The sequence below is a fragment of the Salmo trutta genome, chromosome 22 (assembly GCF_901001165.1).
Source record: "Salmo trutta chromosome 22, fSalTru1.1, whole genome shotgun sequence".
NCBI classification, from domain to species: Eukaryota; Metazoa; Chordata; class Actinopteri; order Salmoniformes; family Salmonidae; genus Salmo; species Salmo trutta.
The window spans coordinates 5,806,049-5,826,527 of record NC_042978.1 but is presented as its reverse complement, the minus strand read 5'-3'; the positions used below and the strand labels follow the sequence as shown (position 1 = coordinate 5,826,527).

At 42.3% G+C, this 20,479-nt stretch overlaps 1 protein-coding gene across 1 annotated transcript in view; it reads left to right on the top strand.

The window, feature by feature from the left end:
* Positions 1 to 20,479, top strand: part of LOC115157960 (26S proteasome non-ATPase regulatory subunit 1) — a 123,511-nt gene that overhangs the window by 91,160 nt on the left and 11,872 nt on the right. Inside the window, exons 20-22 of the mRNA XM_029706336.1 lie at positions 9,858 to 10,027; positions 15,226 to 15,318; positions 15,730 to 15,816. Of these exons, the coding sequence (XP_029562196.1) occupies positions 9,858 to 10,027; positions 15,226 to 15,318; positions 15,730 to 15,816 (350 nt within the window). The remainder of the gene's footprint in view (positions 1 to 9,857; positions 10,028 to 15,225; positions 15,319 to 15,729; positions 15,817 to 20,479) is intronic.

Genomic DNA, 20,479 nt, shown 5'->3' with positions numbered 1-20,479 from the left:
GGGAACAAATGTCAGTAAAACAATGACCTGGCACGGCTAGTATAAGAGGAGAGTGGGTGGTGTTTGCTGTGATTAGGCGGTCAAGGGCTGGGGGTGCGGAGTTAGAATAATAGACTGCCATTGCCCTCTGGGAGACAAATACAGAGAGGAGGATGGAGGGAGTGGGAGGAAGAGAGGTGCGGAGGAGTATCAGGATGAAGGAAAAAGCAGGGTGATTGGAATCAGTGTCGGGAGATGGGGAGGTCCTTCCCCATATAAATAATGTGATTTTGTCGCCAGAGTGACTCACAGATTCGAGTTGCTGCGCCTAAATGAGTGTCACATTTACATTACATTTTAGTCATTTAGCAGACACTCTTATCCAGAGCGACTTACAGTAGTGAATGCATACATTTCATACATTTTTTTATTTTCCATACTGGCCCCCCATGGGAATCGAACCCACAACCCTGGCGTTGCATACACCATGCTCAACCAACTGAGCCACACGGGACCACGTGTCACACAAGTCTCTTTAAAACTTAAGACGCCTCTGGAAGGAGGGGTATGCTCTGTTTTTGTCAAACTATATGGGAATCGAATTGTAATTTTCCTTGGGGAGGGGATTTCTTTTCCCAGAATCCATAGGTGTTATGTGATTACTAGCTAGATCAACTACCATTTTTTTAGTGGTGGCATAAGGTCCTTCGGCAGTACAGAGCAGAGGGATTTCTTTAGAAAGTTGCCCTGGATAAGAGCATCTTTTACATTATTTTCCAAAAACAGACACTGAAAAGCTTCACATTTAGGGCTGGGATTAAAAGGAGTATAATTCTACGTAATGAATGAGGGAACGTCTGGCGAGACGGAGGGAACGGTTGGGTGTGCGGTTTCTTGCGAGAGCTGCTTTCGAAGGCTAAACCCTCGGTAATGAAATGGAACCCTAATGGTTTCCGCCTGTCACATTTCATATGATTATCCAACCCCACTCATAACTTAAGACTAATACTCCACATCTGAAATCAAAGTGGTACACTAGAAGTGAAGTGATCGCTCTTTAGGTGGAAGCTGCCTTTACAGTACTCATCACATAGCCTTTCTGCCTGCCTCAACACATGGAGAAGTATCTGGGAGCAGTGGCCTGACAGTTAAGGGTAGTAGAGCGAGAGGAAGAGGCGATAGCTTCAGTGTGCTATCTGGCTAACGATTGCGTATTAATATCTTGTCTGGGCGGTCTAATGCGACAGAAAACAAAGGGGACTCGGGAGTTCTTTATCTTGGCAGGAGAATGGGGGCTCCCGGTTTGATCTTGTCTGTTGCTGTAGTGGCACGGATCGGCTAAAAGCATTAGGGGAACACAAATATTGCAAAAGACTAACCCTACTGCAGTACGAGCCCAATATAGGCTCCTTTACTATAATGTGTCACACACACACACACACACACACACACACACACACACACACACACACACACACACACACACACACACACACAGTGCACATGCACAGCATAATTCTGATTTACACTTGTTGCCGGTGTTAAATTTTACTAAGTATTCTTCAAAATGAAACAAGGCTTGTTTGTGTATACACCAGGTTGTATACACCCGCACCTGATGTGTATTTAGACAGGATTTAACACATAGAGGGACCTGCTGGTCTCTATCGAGGTAATACACAAGGCCCAATGTTAGCAGTGTGACGTATGCCTTTCTGCTCCAGCCTGTGTTTGGGGTATGCGTATACACATCTGTGAGTGTGTGTGTGTGTGTGTGTCAAGTGTTTGATGTGCAGCTCTCTGGGACCCCACACACAAACACAAATGTAGACTGTATGCTTGCACGCACACACAAAAGCGCTCACTGTACCCTTGCGCGCACACCCGGGTTTACGGACATTTGACCGAAAGCACTTTTATTTCACGGACATTTGAGAAATTTACCGGACCCATATGAGCAACGTGGGCATCCACCCAGATTGTAGATTCCATCAATGTAATTGTCGGCATCATTTCCAATCCCCATATATTTCTGTAAATGTGATAATTACATTTGCTAACTTTTGTGTGTGTGTGTGGGGAGATCAGGACTGGACAATTATTTTCCATGGAGGGCCACATTAGAATATATTTTTTCCATCGCGGGCCAGAATCATATTACAGGATTATACATACTGTGTTGACAGATATCTACTGTAAATCACGTCCAGATATGCTACTTTTTAACATGCACCGAAATTAACCACATCCATGTTCTCCTTTTGGTAGGTATTTTCATTATTAAACATGCAATGAACTACACGGAGGGAAAAGTACACTGTGCATTCAGCACCACGGACAGAACTCTTGTTAATCTCTCTGGCGCAGGTGGGACGAATTCGTCCCACCTACGTAACAGCCACCTGAATTCAGTGGCGCGATTTTTGAATCGTTTGAAATACTATTACTTCAATTTCTCAAACATATGACTATTTTACAGCTATTTAAAGACAAGACTCTCCTTAATCTAACCACACTGTCCGATTTCAAAAAGGCTTTACAACGAAAGCAAAACATTAGATTATGTCAGGAGAGTGCCCAGCCAGAAATAATCAGACACCCATTTTTCAAGCTAGCATAGAATGTCACAAAAACTTAAACCACAGCTAAATGCAGCACTAACCTTTTATGATCTTCATCAGATGACACACCTAGGACATTATGTTATACAATACATGCATGTCTGTTCAATCAAGTTCATATTTATATCAAAAAACAGCTTTTTACATTAGCATGTGACGTTCAGAAAAAGCATACCCCCCGCAAACTTCCGGGGAATTTACTAACAGTTTGCTAAATTACTCACGATAAACGTTCACAAAAAGCATAACAATTATTTTAAGAATTATAGATGCATTACTCCTCTATGCACTCGATATGTCCGATTTTAAAATAGCTTTTCGGATGAAGCACATTTTGCAATATTCTAAGTACATAGCCCAGCCATCACGGGCTAGCTATTTAGACACCCGGCAAGATTAGCCTTCACCAAAATCACATTTCCTATAAGAAAAATGTTATTACCTTTCTTGTTCTTCGTCAGAATGTACTCCCAGGACTTCTACTTCAATAACAAATGTAGGTTTGGTCCCAAATAATCCATCGTTATGTTCCATCAACAACGTTTTGTTCTTGCGTTCTAGACACTATCCCAAAGGCAAATCACGGCCATGAGCATGGCGCATTACGTGACAAAAAATTTCTAAATATTCCATTACCGTACTTCGAAGCATGTCAACCGCTGTTTAAAACCAATTTTTATGCCATTTATCAAGTAGAAAAGCAATAATATTCCGACCGGGAATCTGCAATGAGCCTAAACAGCCGAATAAAATTTCTCCACGGGGGCGAATCATGCACGCGCCTCATTCAATGACCCTCTGATCGGCCACTTGGCAAAGGCGATAATCTGTTTCAGCCAGAGGCCGCCTCGTCATCGTTCAGGTTTTTCCCGGGTTCTGAGAGCCTATTGGAGCCCTAGGAATTGTCACGTTACAGCTAAGATCCTTACTCTTCAATAAACAGATGCAAGACGCACGACTCCTTGTCAGACAGGCCACTTCCTGCATGAAACCTTGTCAGGTTTTTGTCTGCCATAGGAGTTCTGTTATACTCACAGACACCATTCAAACAGTTTTAGAAACTTTAGGGTGTTTTCTATCCAAAACCTGAACAATAATATGCATATTCTAGCTTCTGAGTTGGTGTAGGAGGCAGTTAAAAATGGGCATATATTTTTTCCAAAATTCTCAATACTGCCCCCTATCCCAAACAGGTCGGTATGCACAAAACACAAAGAAGGAGCTCAATATTACATTTAAACTACTCAATCAGTGTGAGGAGTGAAGTCTCTGATGGGCATTGACTAGAGCAGTGAAGTCCGGTATAGTTTCTGATGTCGCTATGCGCAGGATTGGTGACAGTCCGTAAGAGATGATCTGTGCCTTGACTTGTTATACACTGCTCAAAAAAATAAAGGGAACACTTAAACAACACAATGTAACTCCAAGTCAATCACACTTCTGTGAAATCAAACTGTCCACTTAGGAAGCAACACTGGTTGACAATACATTTCACATGCTGTTGTGCAAATGGAATAGACAACAGGTGGAAATTATAGGCAATTAGCAAGACACCCCCAATAAAGGAGTGGTTCTGCAGGTGGTGACCACAGACCACTTCTCAGTTCCTATGCTTCCTGGCTGATGTTTTGGTCACTTTTGAATGCTGGCGGTGCTTTCACTCTAGTGGTAGCACGGAGTCTACAACCCACACAAGTGGCTCAGGTAGTGCAGCTCATCCAGGATGGCACATCAATGCGAGCTGTGGCAAGAAGGTTTGCTGTGTCTGTCAGCGTAGTGTCCAGAGCATGGAGGCGCTACCAGGAGACAGGCCAGTACATCAGGAGACGTGGAGGAGGCCGTAGGAGGGCAACAACCCAGCAGCAGGACCGCTACCTCTGCCTTTGTACAAGGAGGAGCAGGAGGAGCACTGCCAGAGCCCTGCAAAATGACCTACAGCAGGCCACAAATGTGCATGTGTCTGCTCAAACGGTCAGAAACAGACTCCATGAGGGTGGTATGAGGGCCCGACGTCCACAGGTGGGGGTTGTGCTTACAGCCCAACACCGTGCAGGACGTTTGGCATTTGCCAGAGAACACCAAGATTGGCAAATTCGCCACTGGCGCCCTGTGCTCTTCACAGATGAAAGCAGGTTCACACTGAGCACATGTGACAGAGTCTGGAGACGCCGTGGAGAACGTTCTGCTGCCTGCAACATCCTCCAGCATGACCGGTTTGGCGGTGGGTCAGTCATGGTGTGGGGTGGCATTTCTTTGGGGGGCCGCACAGCCCTCCATGTGCTCGCCAGAGGTAGCCTGACTGCCATTAGGTACCGAGATGAGATCCTCAGACCCCTTGTGAGACCATATGCTGGTGCGGTTGGCCCTGGGTTCCTCCTAATGCAAGACAATGCTAGACCTCATGTGGCTGGAGTGTGTCAGCAGTTCCTGCAAGAGGAAGGCATTGATGCTATGGACTGGCCCGCCCGTTCCCCAGACCTGAATCCAATTGAGCACATCTGGGACATCATGTCTCGCTCCATCCACCAACGCCACGTTGCACCACAGACTGTCCAGGAGTTGTCTGTTGGTTTAGTCCAGGTCTGGGAGGAGATCCCTCAGGAGACCATCCACCACCTCATCAGGAGCATACCCAGGCGTTGTAGGGAGGTCATACAGGCACGTGGAGGCCACACGCACTACTGAGCCTCATTTTGACTTGTTTTAAGGACATTACATCAAAGTTGGATCAGCCTGTAGTGTGGTTTTCCACTTTTAATTTTGAGTGTGACTCCAAATCCAGACCTCCATGGGTTGATAAATTGGATTTCCATTGATTATTTTTGTGTGATTTTGTTGTCAGCACATTCAACTATGTAAAGAAAAAAGTATTTAATAAGATTATTTCATTCATTCAGATCTAGGATGTGTTTTTTTAGTGTTCCCTTTATTTTTTTGAGCAGTGTATTTCATCACTGAAAATGTCTGTTCACATACATAGGTTGACCCAAACAGTACCAAAATCTTCTGAGCATTACTCCTAATCTTTGTAAAGTTTTTTTCATCGAGAGATGCATTGAACCTCGTCAGTGACATTGTTTTGAATAGTTCTCCAATCACTGCATCAGACTGAAGATTGATAAGCTCAAGTTGTCACAGTATCTAACGAAGGTGGCGCCCCTCCTCGGTCGGGCGGCACCCGGCGGTCGTCGTCGCCGGCCTATTAGCTGCCACCGATCATTGTTTTTGTGTCTTTTGGTTTTGTCTGTCTATCCCGCACCTGTTTTGTGTCTGTAATTAGTGGGGGGTTATTTAGTGTGCATTTTCAGTTGGGATTCTTGTGCGGGATTGTCTATCTGTCGCTAGAGGACAGGGGTTAATTAGCGCTGGCTTTATATTAAGCGTGTTACTGTTCTGTACGGTGTTTGCCGGGCTGCGCCCCGTGCGTTAAACATTTCCGTACGATTCTCCTGTTTTGGGTGTTATGCGCACCCTGTGCTTTTTTTCGGATGCCTTATTGTCTACGGTGGAAATAAACTTTTGATCTACCGGACCTCAGTCTCCTGCATTTGACTCTGCTCCTTTCCTGCTCCTAAGAGTAAACGTGACACAAGTTGCAGGTCAGTGGGAGCGTTATCAACATTGAAGGTGAAAGGAGAGGAAACCAACAGCATGTCATTTTCCAACACTTTGAAATCCTCAAAACGACGAGAAAACTCACCGTTCAAAGCACGCAGCAGCGATGTATACTTCTCCCGCTGGTCATCTGATAGGGAACAGACTAGAGGTCGACCGATTAATCGGCATGGCCGATTAATTAGGGCCAATTTCAAGTTTCATAACAATCGGTAATCAGCATTTTTGGATGCCGATTATGGGCGATTATATTGCTGCCACTACGTGGCAGGCTGACCACTTGTTGCGCCGTGTCACTGTTAGTCTTGACAGGGAAACATTTTCAAACAGCTCTTTCTTGTCGGGGCAAAGTCTTGCTGCAGAGTCAATTAAACATTCTTTAATGATTTCACCTTCAGCGAATGGCTTGCTATGTTTAGCAATTTTGTGGGACAGAACATAGCTAGCGCTCGCAATTCTGTTTGCTGAATGCAGTTTTGTGAAAAGTCCTTGCTGCTTTTCCAACTGAGAAAGCAACTCTTTCAATGCACTTGCCCTCTGCTCAGAAGACATTCCTATATTTTTCTGCATGCTTCATCTGGAAATTAGAGGTCGACCGATTAATCGGAATGGCCAATTAATTACGTCCGATTTCAAGTTTTCATAACAACCGGAAATCGGTATTTTTGGCCTATTTTATTTATTTTTTATTTTTTTAGACCTTAATTTAACTAGGCAAGTTAGTTAAGAACACATTCTTATTTACAATGACGGCCTAGGAACGGTGGGTTAACTGCCTTGTTCAGGGGCAGAACAACAGATTTTTACCTTGTCAGCTCGGGGATTCAGTCTTGCAACCTTATGGTTAACTAGTCCAACGCTCTAACCACCTGCTTTACATTGCACTCCACGAGGAGCCTGCCTGTTACGTGAATGCAGTAAGAAGCCAAGGTAAGTTGCTAGCTAGCATTAAACTTATCTTATAAAAAACAATCAATCAATCATAATCACTAGTTAACTGCACATGATTGATGATATTACTAGTTTATCTAGCCTGTCCTCCGTTGCATATAATCGCTTAGGTACATGTTGCTCCAACCATAAACATCAATGCCTTTCTTAAAATCAATACACAAGTATATATTTTTAAACCTGCATATTTAGTTAATATTGCCTGCTAACATGAATTTATTTTAACTAGGGAAAATGTGTCACTTCTCTTGCAAACAGAGTCAGGGTATATGCAGAAGTTTGGGCCGCCTGGCTCGTTGCGAACTGTGAAGACTATTTCTTTTTAACAAAGACAGCCGACTTCGCCAAACGGGGATGATTTAACAAAAGCCCATTTGCGAAAAAAGCACAATCATTGCACGACTGTACCTAACCATAAACATCAATGCCTTTCTTAAAATCAATACACAGATGTATATATTTTTAAACCTGCATATTTAGCTAAAAGAAATCCAGGTTAGCAGGCAATATTAACCAGGTGAAATTGTGTCATTTTGCGTTCATTGCACACAGTCAGGGTTTATGCAACAGTTTGGGCCGCCTGGCTCGTTGCGAACTAATATGCCAGAATTTTACGTAATTATGCCATAACATTGAAGGTTGTTCAATGTAACAGGAATATTTAGACTTAGGAATGCCCCCCGTTAGATAAAATACGGAACGGTTCCGTATTGCACTGACAGGAAAAACTTTTTGTTTTCGAGATGATAGTTTCTGGATTCGACCATATTAATGACCTAAGGCTCGTATTTCTGTGTGTTATTATGTTATAATTAAGTCTATGATTTGATATAGCAGTATGACTGAGCGGTGGTAGGCAGCAGCAGGCTCGTAAGCGTTCATTCAAACAGCACTTTTTTGCGTTTGCTGGCAGCCCTTCACAATGCATTGCGCTGTTTATATCTTCAAGCCTGTCAACTCCCAAGATTAGGCTGGTGTAACCGATGTGAAATGGCTAGCTAGTTAGCTGGGTGCGCGCTAATAGCGTTTCAAACGTCACTCGCTCTGAGACTTGGAGTAGTTGTTTCCCTTCCTCTACATGGGTAACTCTGCTTCGAGGGTGGCTGTTGTCGATGTGTTCCTGGTTTGAGCCCAGGTAGGAGCGAGGAGCGGGACGGAAGCTATACTGTTACACTGGCAATACTAAAGTGCCTATAAGAACATCCAATAGTCAAAGGTATATGAAATACAAATCGTATAGAGAGAAATAGTCCTATAATTCTTATAATAACTACAACCTAAAACTTCTTACCTGGGAATATTGAAGACTCATGTTAAAAGGAACAACCAGCTTTCATATGTTCTCATGTTCTGAGCAAGGATCTTAAACGTTAGCTTTTTTTACATGGCACCTATTGCACTTTTACTTTCTTCTCCAACACTTTGTTTTTGCATTATTTAAACCAAATTGAACATGTTTCATTATTTATTTGAGGCTAAATTGATTTTATTGATGTATTATATTAAGTTAAAATAAGTGTTAATTCAGTATTGTTGTAATTGTCATTATTACAAATAAATAATAAATAAAAATCGGCCGATTAATTGGCATCGGCTTTTTTGGCCCTCCAATAATTGGTATCGGTGTTGAAAAATCATAATCGGCCGACCTCTACTGGAAATGCCGGGACAAGTTGTATTCTTTCAAGACAGCGGTGCTCTCTTTGCACATTAAGCACACAGCTTTCCCTGATACCTCAATAAATAAAAATGTCAATGTCCACTCTTGCTGGAACACCTTACATTCATTGTCTACTTTCCTTTTCTTTGAAATCTTTGAAAAACACATTATTGCACAATTTCTAGCTAACTGCTATTTGTAACTGTGACGTGTGTGTGTTAGCCTGTCAGTCACTGTCTGACCTCGTGCAGTTATTTATATGTGCCTTCAAAATAAATGTCCCACAAGCGGTGGGTTAAATCGTTACACAAAGGCGAATATTCATTGGGCTTTTAATTTGAATAACATACGTTTTTCAAAACTTTACTATCGCAAATTGTTTGATCTGAACATGATTCCGTGGCCCGTATAGAATCATGCCGCGGGTCGTATAAGTTCCCCGGGCTGGCCTTTGCCCCGGCTTGGTGTAGATTGATGTGGGGGGGGAAAAACAATTAAATGCATTTTAGAATAAGGCTGTAACGTGGAAAAAGTCAAGTGGTCTGAATACTTTCCGAATGCATTGTAAGCCTGGGACATCAACTATTCAAAGTTGGCATTAGTAGGAGTGATTAGAATTCTGTATTTGTCCATTTTTGCAAATCACACTACTGTGAGGTGTGGCTCCATAACCGAGGTGTACAAGACGCGTATGGGGGAGGATTAGGGGGAAGATGTTATAGGAGATGATTGGTTGGTAGATTAAACCAATGTCTATGCACCGGGAGTTTCTCCCTGTCTTTCTGTATTGGCTGACGAAGACCAAGTTTGACGCTTTGGTCCACCACACACTTAGCGCATTTGGGCGGAAGTGTCTGAGAACGAGATTAGTTTCATTGTATCCCCTTTTGCGCCTAACTCTGTCTTTTTGTCTCTCTATTTCTCTGATTTATGGTTGACTGAAGTGGAAGATCATTGTTGCCAAAGCACAAAGATTATCACGAACACCCTCTCCTTCCTTCCTGTGTGTGTGTGTGTGTGTGTGTGTGTAGGTGGCCGTAACGTCACCATCTCGCTGCAGTCAAGGACGGGCCACACCCACATGCCATCAGTGGTGGGCCTGCTGGTATTCACCCAGTTCTGGTTCTGGTTCCCCCTTTCCCATTTCCTCTCCCTGGCCTTCACCCCCACCGCCATCATTGGGCTCAACAAGGACCTCAAGGTAAACGACGTGTGTGGGTAGGGTGCATCTGAAGTATACACATGTACAGTTGAAGTCGGAAGTTTACATATACCTTAGCCAAATACATTTAAACTCAGTTTTTCACAATTCCTGACATATAATTCTAGTAAAAATTCCCTGTCTTAGGTCAGTGAGGATCACCCCTTTATTTTAAGAATGTGAAATATCAGAATAATAGTAGTGATTTCATTCAGCTTTTGTTTCTTTCATCACATTCCCTGTGGGTCAGAAGTTTAAATCAAAATCAAATCAAATGTATTTATATAGCCCTTCTTACATCAGCTGATATCTCAAAGTGCTGTACAGAAACCCAGCCTAAAACCCCAAACAGCAAGTAATGCAGGTGTAGAAGCACGGTGGCTAGGAAAAACTCCCTAGAAAGGCCAAAACCTAGGAAGAAACCTAGAGAGGAACCAGGCTATGAGGGGTGGCCAGTCCTCTTCTGGCTGTGCCGGGTGGAGATTATAACAGAACATGGCCAAGATGTTCAAATGTTCATAAATGACCAGCATGGTCAAATAATAATAATAATCACAGTAGTTGTCGAGGGTGCAACAAGTCAGCACCTCAAGAGTAAATGTCATTTGGCTTTTCATAGCCGATCATTCAGAGTATCTCTACCGCTCCTGCTGTCTCTAGAGAGTTGAAAACTGCAGGTCTGGGACAGGTAGCACGTCCGGTGAACAGGTCAGGGTTCTATAGCCGCAGGCAGAACAGTTGAAACTGGAGCAGCAGCACAGCCAGGTGGACTGGGAACAGCAAGGAGTCATCATGCCAGGTAGTCAGTCCTGGGGCATGGTCCTAGGGCTCAGGTCCTCTGAGTGAGAGAGAGAGAGAGAGAGAAAGAAAGAAAGAGAGAATGAAAGAGAGAATTAGAGAGAGCATACTTAAATTCACACAGGACACCGGATAAGACAGGAGAAATACTCCAGATATAACAGACTGACCCTAGCCCCCCGACTCAAACTACTGCAGCATAAGTTTACATACAGTACACTCAATTAGTATTTGGTTGCATTGCCTTTAAATTGTTTAACTTGGTTCAAACGTTTCGGGTAGCCTTCCACAAGCTTCCCATAATATGTTGAGTGAATTTTGGCCCATTCCTCCTGATAGACATTGTCAGGTGACCCTGTACAATTATAATAAAATCTATTGTATGCCCCGTTCAGCAGGTAACATATAGCCAGATAAGAGTTCTCCTGTAACTTAACTGTAACTTCGAAATGTTTATAAATGAATTAAAAATAAAAAGCTGAAATGTCCTGAGTCAATGAGTATTCAACCACTTTGTTATGGGAAGCCTAAATAAATTCAGGAGTAAAAATGTGCTTAAGTCACATAGTAAGTTGCATGGTGTTAAAGATAATTTTTGAATGACTACCGTAATTTCCGGACTATTAAGCGCACCTGAATATAAGCCGCACCCACTGAATTAAAAAAAATATATATTATTTTGAACATAAATAAGCCGCACATGTCTATAAGCCGCAGGTGCCTACCGGTACATTGAAACAAATGAACTTTACACAGGCTTTAACGAAACATGGCTTGTAACAAAAATAAATAGGCTTTAACGAAACACGGCTTGTAACAAAAAAATTATAATTAGCAGTAAGCTTAAATTGTCTTTTTGCACTGAGTCAATTCCTCACGCTGCTGTTTCCAACGTCTTATCATTGACTCATTAAGACCAAGCTCACGTGCAGCAGCTCTATTTCCTTTTCCAACAGCCAGATCAATCGCCTTCAACTTGAAAGCTGCATCATATGCATTTCTCCCTGTCTTTGCCATGATGAGGGTGACAAAATGACTACCGTAATCAGAATGATGAAGTTTGAGAACGCTCGATTTAATCTAAACAGTAAACAAAAAAGTTGTTTGATCTTAAAACCTGTTTAGGATAGGGGGCAGTATTTTCACGGCCGGATAAAAAACGTACCTGATTTAATCTGGTTATTTCTCCTGCCCAGAAACTAGAATATGCATATAATTATTTGATTTGGATAGAAAACACCCTAAAGTTTCTAAAACTGTTTGAATGGTGTCTGTGAGTATAACAGAACTCATATGGCAGGCCAAAACCTGAGAAGATTCTATATGGGAAGTGCCCTGTCTGACCATTTCTTGTCCTTCTATAGCCTCTTTTTCGAAAATAGAGGATCTCTGCTGTAACGTGACATTTTCTAAGGCTCCCATAGGCTCTCAGAAGGCGCCAGAACGGGGAATGATGACTCTGCAGTCCCTGGGCGAAAAACAGTAGGGGTTTTGGAAAGTGGTCGTTCTGAGAACAATGACACTGGTGCGCGCATGCATGTGAAGACTCCATTTTCTATTTTCAGTGTTTGAACGAAAACAAGGTCTCCCGGTCGGAATATTATTGCAATTTTACGAGAAAAATCGCATAAAAATGTATTTTAAACAGCGGTTGACATGCTTCGAAGTACGGTACGCACCGGCGCGTCACCCTTCGGATAGTGTCTTGAACGCAAGAACAAAACGCAGCTATTTGGATATAACTATGGATTATTTGGAACCAAAACAACATTGGGTGTTGAAGTAGAAGTCCTGGGAGTGCATTCTGACGAAGAACAGCAAAGGTAATCCAATTTTTCTTATAGTAAATCTGAGTTTGGTGAGTGCCAAACTTGGTGGGTGTCAAAATAGCTAGCCATGATGGCCGGGCTATCTACTCAGAATATTGCAAAATGTGCTTTCACCGAAAAGCTATTTTAAAATCGGACACCGCGATTGCATAAAGGAGTTCTGTATCTATAATTCTTAAAATAATTTATGTTTTTTGTGAACGTTTATCGTGAGTAATTTAGTAAATTCACCGGAAGTTTTCGGTGGGTATGCTAGTTCTGAACGTCACATGCTAATGTAAAAAGCTGTTTTTTTATATAAATATGAACTTGATTGAACAAAACATGCATGTATTGTATAACATAATGTCCTAGGAGTGTCATCTGATGAAGATCATCAAAGGTTAGTGCTGCATTTAGCTGTGGTTTTGGTTTTTGTGACATTATATGCTAGCTTGAAAAATGGGTGTGATTATTTCTGGCTGGGTACTCTCCTGACATAATCTAATGTTTTGCTTTTGTTGTAAAGCCTTTTTGAAATCGGACAATGTGGTTAGATAAAGGAGAGTCTTGTCTTTAAAATGATGTAAAAAGTTTTTGGACTTTTGAGGAGTTTGTAATTCGCGCCACGCTCTATCATTGGATATTGGCGAGGCGTTCCGCTAGCGGAACATCTAGATGTAAGAGGTTAACCCGTTCGGCAATTTCATTGGTCTAATGAAAGCTTCATGCCGCCACAGAATGTTTTTTTTTTTTTTTTTTAAATTGAAAGCGGGAAAAATCCATATATTAGCCGCGTCATTGTTTAAGCCGCGAGGTTCAAAGCCTGGGGAAAAAGTTGCGGCTTATAGTCCGGAATTTACGGTACCTAATCTCTTTAACCCACACATACAGTTATCTGTAAGTTCCCTCAGTCGAGCAGTGAATTTCAAACACAGATTCAACCACAAAGACCAGGGAGGTTTCCCAATGCCTCGCAAAGAAGGGCACCAAATTGGTAGATGGGTAAAAAACATATTGGATATCCCTGTGAGCATGGTGAAGTTATTAATAACACTTTGGATGGTGTATCAAATCACTACAAAGATACTGGAGGTCTTCCTAACTCAGTTACAGAGTTTAATTGGCTGTGATGGGAGAAATCTGAGGATGAATCAACAACATTGTAGTTAGTCCACAATACTGACAGAATGAAAAGGAAGCCTTTAAATAATACACATATTCCAAAACATGCATCCTGTTTGCAATAAGGCGCAACAGTAATACTACAAAAAAATTGCCAAAGCAATTCATTTTCTGTGCTGAATACAAAGTGTTATGTTTGGGGCAAATCCAATACAACACTTTACTGAGTACCACTCTCCATATTTTCAAGCATAGTGGCAGCTGCATCATGCTATGGACAATAATGGAAAACAATGAATGTTTTTAAGTGTAGGAGTTACAGTTTTGACTTAAATCTACTTGAAAACCTATGGCAAGACCTGAAACTGGTTGTCTAGCAATGGTCAACAACCAATTCAATAGAGCTTGAAGAATTTTAAAAATAATAATGGGAGAATGTTGCACAATCCCAGTGTGGAAAGCTCTTAGAGACTTACCCAGAAAGACTCACAGCTGTAATCGGTGCCAAAGGTCCTTCTACAAATTATTCAGTCAGGGGTGTGAATACCTATGTACTGAATATTAGATATTTCTGTATTTCATTTTCAATAAATTAGCAAAAATGTCTAATGTTTTCACTTTGTCATTATGGGGTATTGTGTGTAGATGAGTTAAAACAATCTATTTAATTTTGAATTCAGGCTGTAAAACAACAGTGTGGAATAAGTCAAGGGTATGAATACTTTCTGAAGGCACTGTAGACAATGATCCCTCCTGCCTCCACCTGTTCCAGCCTTAGCAGTTGCCCAGATCAGCAGTTGTGCACGGTGGCTTTGTGCGCCTAGAGGAAAAGACGTTGTTTACCAGCACTCATATTGCGCCAACCTACTGCAGCCATGCCATTCCATGCCAGCCTTTTATCGCAGGTGAAGTCACCCACTGCTTTGACAGCCAGAGAAGCACTTTATGTTCCCCTTCCCTCTCATACTTACCACCCTGCAGAGAACAGAAGTGAGTTATGACATAACATTAAACTAACTGAAAGCCTCTCTGGTCAGTGGTGGCTCCCTATATGGTGCTGTTTAAGAATTTGACGGGAAATGTTAAGACATTAATTTCCTGTGGGCATTATCAGTTGACTACAAGAGAGTAGGAGTTATACTATTTTGTTCCTGTGAAATAAATAATTTGTATTATTTACAGCTGACTTTCCATGAAAACGCGTTTCAGATTCAACGCTCAATGCGCTCTTATACATACCATGCGCCGTAACTACTATGCTCACCGATAGCTTTTTCATTTTTGTTTAAATTCTGAGTGGTATTAGTATCAATGTGGCCAAAGGAAGGTGGTGTTTTCAGCGTTTCTTGTTGTCAAACCAGTCTATGAATAAGTCAAACGGAACATCCCTTTTCAATAGGTGATGGGTCGGACTTTACAATCATTGCTTTTTTCTGGTGTTTGACCACACTCTCCCCCCCTATCCAGATGCCCACGGTACAATACCGCTCCAACTGTAAGCCCTCCACCTTTGCCTACCCTCCGGCCCTGGAGGTGCCCAAGGAGAAAGAGAAGGAGAAGGTGAGAGTCCCCCAACAGCGAAAGGATGTCACATTGTTTTGATCGATTGAAGTCATATTTGCTGCTACTCACGGTTGTCATTCTGAATGAAGTTTCCTCAGCCGAGATCAATTTCTTGGAGGGTTTTGTTATTAGTGTCCCTTTTTAAAAAAAATCTTTCTCATCATTTTCATTTCATTGCCATGTTCGCAGTCTGAGACCAAGTTATTTTAGCTGCTCAGTCTAGGGCACAAATTTTGTTTCATTTTAGAACCGAGGTAAAATATAATATCGTAATAAAAAAACGGGCTGTTTTGTGGTTCATGCATTCTAAGAAGTTTTCTGATTGGCCTCAGTGCCTGAAGTATTGTTTTACCTTTCTTTGCAATACTCCCTTCATTTAGTCTCTCACTCCCTCTTTCTCCATGAAAGGTGTCTACTGCTGTTCTCTCCATCACAGCCAAAGCTAAGAAGAAGGAAAAGGAGAAGAAGGAGAAGGAGGAGGATAAGATGGAAGTGGTAAGTGTGTGGAAACAAAACCCATCCTTTTACGACAGCCAGCCCCATAGAGACCACTTTCTATTTATTTTTTATTTTTTTTACGTCAAACGAAGTCTTAGTTTCTATGTAGTTGTTTTCAACCATCCTTAAGCAAGAATCCTGTAGCCCTCGTAGCAAACAGTGCTCTGCTCATGCTGAACAGTCTATTGAGGAACGGTCCGTGTAATTGATAGTGAGGTGCTAATGGTTCAAAGCCCTGAACCACAGTCTGAGACGTTTTGGGCCCTGTACCAGGGCTTTTTAAAGGGGTAGTTCACTCCAAATCCATAAACTGCTTATCGATTTCTTACCTCAGAAGTCATGTCCAGGCACATAGACTAAATCGAATTACATTTTATTGGTCACATACACATGGTTAGCAGATGTTAATGCGAGTGGAGCGAAATGCTTGTGCTTCTAGTGCCGACTACTGCAGAGACGACCATTTCAAAGGTAAGAAAACGATAAATTGAAATGTGAGTGAACTAACCCTTTAAAGCAGCAGTTATTACAAAATATGAAATGAGGGAACTATCCCTTTAAGGAGCAGCTAGTTCTCAGCCTTGGCAGGGTCCCACAGCCCCTCTCTCCACTGATGTGACCAACTCACCCATGAAGCACACAGCTGGAACACACCAAACAAATCAAATTGTATTTGTCACATGCTTCATAAACAACAGGTGTAGACTAACTGTGAAATGCTTATTTGCGGGTCCTTTTCCAACAATGTAGAGTAAAAAAAAATATATAGAAATATGTATATATTAGTACCAGTCAAAAGTTTGGACACCAACTTATTCAAGGGTTTTTCTTTATTTGTACTATTTTCTGCATTGTAGAATAATAGTGAAGACATCAAAACTATGAAAAAACACATAGAATAATGTAGTAACCAAAAAAGTGTTAAACAATTCAAAATATATTTTATATTTGAGATTCTTCAAAGTAACCACCCTTTGCCTTGATGACAGCTTTGCACACTCTTGGCATTCTCTCAACCAGCTTCATGAGGTAGTCACCTGGAATGCATTTCATTTCACAGGTGTGCCTTGTTAATTTGTGAAATTCTTTCCTCCTTAATGCATTTGAGCCAATCAGTTGTGTTGTGACATGGTTGGGGTGGTATACAGAAGATAGCCCTATTTGGTAAAAAACCAAGTCCATATTATGGCAAGAACAGCTCAAATAAGCAAAGAGAAACGATAGTCCATTATTAAGACATGGTCAGTCAATGCGGAACATTTTGAAAACTTTGAAAGTTTCTTCAAGTGGAGTCGCAAAAACCATCAAGTGCTTTGATGAAAAATAGCTCTCATGAGGACCGCCACAGGAAAGGAAGACCCAGAGTCACCTCTGCTGCAGAGGATAAGTTCATTAGAGTTAACTGCACCTCAGATTGCAGCCTAGATAAATGCTTCACAGAGTTCAAGTAACAGACACATCTCAATATCAACTGTTCAGAGGAGACTGTGTGATTCAAGCCTTCATGGACGAATTGCTGCAAAGAAACCACTACAAAAGGACACCAATAAGAAGAAGAGACTTGCTTGGGCCAAGAAACACATTAGACCGGTGGAAATCTGTCCCTTGATCTGATGAGTCCAAATTGGAGATTTTTGGTTCCAGCTGCTGTGTCTTTGTGAGACGCAGAGTAGGTGAACGGATGATCTCTGCATTTGTTGTTCCCACCGTGAAGCATGAAGGAGGTGTGATTGTATGTTGGTGCTTTGCTGGTGACACTGTTGCTGATTTATTTACAATTCAAGGCACACTTAACCAGCATGGCTACCACAGCATTCTGCAGCTATATGCTATCCCATCTAGTTCGCTTAGTGGGACTATCATTTGTTTTTCAACAGGACAATGACCCAACACACCTCCAGGCTGTGTAAGGGCTATTTGACCAAGAATGAGAGTGATGGAGTGCTGCATCAGATGACCTGGCCCCCACAATCACCTGACCTCAACCCAATTGAGAGGATTTTAGATGAGTTGGACCGCAGAGTGAAGGAAAAGCAGCAAATGTGAGCATATGTGAGAAATCAAATCAAATTTATTTATATAGCCCTTCGTACATCAGCTGATATCTCAAAGTGCTGTACAGAAACCCAGCCTAAAACCCCAAACAGCAAGCAATGCATGTGAAAGAAGCACAGTGGCTAGGAAAAACTCCCTAGGAAAAACTCCCTAGAAAGGCCAAAAACTAGGAAGAAACCTAGAGAGGAACCAGGCTATGAGGGGTGGCCAGTCCTCTTCTGGCTGTGCCGGGTGGATATTATAACAGAACATGGTCAAGATGTTAAAATGTTCATAAATGACCAGCATGGTCAAATAATAATAATCATAGTAGTTGTCGAGGGTGCAACAAGCACGTCCGGTGAACAGGTCAGGGTTCCATAGCCGCAGGCAGAACAGTTGAAACTGGAGCAGCAGCACGGCCAGGTGGACTGGGGACAGCAAGGAGTCATCATGCCAGGTAGTCCTGAGGCATGGTCCTAGGGCTCAGGTCCTCCGAGAGAAAGAAAGAAAGAGAGAAAGAGAGAATTAGAGAGAGCGTATTTAAATTCACACAGGACACCGGATAAGACAAGAGAAATACTCCAGATGTAACAGACTGACCCTAGCCCCCCGACACATAAACTACTGCAGCATAAATACTGGAACTCCTTCAAGACTGTTGAAAATTTTTCTCATGAAGCTGGTCGAGAGAATTCCAAGAGTATGCAAAGCTGTCATCAAGGCAAAGGTTGGCTACTTTGAAGAATCTCAATATAAAAAAATATTTTTCTTAGTTGAACACTTTTTTTGGTTACTACATGATTCCATATGTGTTATTTCATAGTTTGTCTTCACTATTATTCTACAATGTAGAAAGAGAAAAAAAAGAAGAAAAAAATAGACTTTTGAAAGAGTAGGTGTGTCCAAACTTTTGACTGGTACTGTATAAATAAAAAAATGTGGGTTCACAGTTTAGACTGAACCGAGGTCCCAGTACTGAACAGTACTGATACGTGTACCGTTATGCACCAGTATTGCTTTTAGTAGGATGTCGACCGCAGGGCATTATCGCCATGTTTGGTTTCATGTCCTCGTTGAGGAATGGCTTTGCGATCTGAGGCGAAGTTGGATCGTCTTATTTTGATTGATTGGGCTTGCTGTCATCAAGGTTAAGGAGAAGGGGGAATATTGTAGCCTTATGTTATATCAGTGTTTTAGTTTAACCATTTTCTCACACAAACACTGTATGGGAGTGTTTGTTCTGTAGTAAACACACACACAGACAAACAGGCGTGCTGATACGAGTCGCTGCACCACTATGGTTCAGTTTTCAGCCTAGCGTCAGACAGTGCAGGGCTTCCTGGTAGCAGCCGGTTCCACACATGCATGGTAGAGGCCTGGGCAGGGAACAGATGAGATGCACCTGTGGAACGGTTGTTAAGACACTAACAGCTTGCAGACGGTAGGCAATTAAGGTCACAGTTATAAAAACGTAGGACACTAAAGAGGCCTTTCTACTGACTCTGAAAAACACCAAAAGAAAGATGCCCAGGGTCCCTGCTCATCTGCATGAACGTGCCTTAGGCATGGTGCAAGGAGGCATGAGGACTGTAGATGTTTCCAGGGCAATAAATTGCCATGTCCGTAACACCGGGAGGGCATACATAGAATGACAGGCCAGGTTTGTTTGTTTATTTGGATCATTTGCAGAAGCAACAGCTACTCTTCCTGGGGTCCACAAAAATGCAAAACATGACAAGTAAGAAAACAGTGATAGACAAGGACAGTCACACAAATGTAAAATAGGACATACAAACAATACAGCAAAACAATTATGCAAACAATGCATAAAAAGATGTGTGTGCATGTATTTGTATGTGTTTTCAGTCCCTGCCATTCCATTAGATATTTAATCTGTTTTTTAAAGGCAATTTTGCTGTTTGCTTGAGTAATTGGAGACGGAAGTAAGTTCCGTACGATCATGGCTCTATATCAGCTGATATCTCAACGTGCTGTACAGCCTAAAACCCCAAACAGCAAGCAATTCAGGTGTAGATGCACGGTGGCTAGGAAAAACTCCCTAGAAAGGCCAGAACCTAGGAAGAAACCTAGAGAGGAACCAGGCTATGAGGGGTGGCCAGTCCTCATAGCACCCTCGACAACAGTGGTTGTCGAGGGTGCAACAGGTCAGCACCTCAGGAGTAAATGTCAGTTGGCTTTTTGTAGCCCATCACATTCAGAGTATCTTTACCGCTCCTGCTGTCTCTAGAGAGTCGAAAACAGCAGGTCTGGGACAGGTAGCACGTCCGGTGAACAGGTCAGGGTTTCATAGCCGCAGTCAGAACAGTTGAAACTGGAGCAGCATCACGACCAGGTGGACAGCAAGGAGTCATCAGGTCAGATGATCCTAGGGGGGTATGCCTCTAATTTGATAATTCCTCTAATTTCACGATGGCATCCCCTTTGTGTGGCCTTAATACACCCCCCAAAAAAATCATGCCTTTTGCGGCCAGTGGCCGTTGTGCCCTTGGCCCGGAGTGCTGCGTTGTGACCTACTCCCTGAGTGCTGCGTGCTCTGAAGCACCTCTCACTCAAGTGGCTCTCCATCATGTGATTGGGTCTTTCTCACAGGCTACAGGTGAAG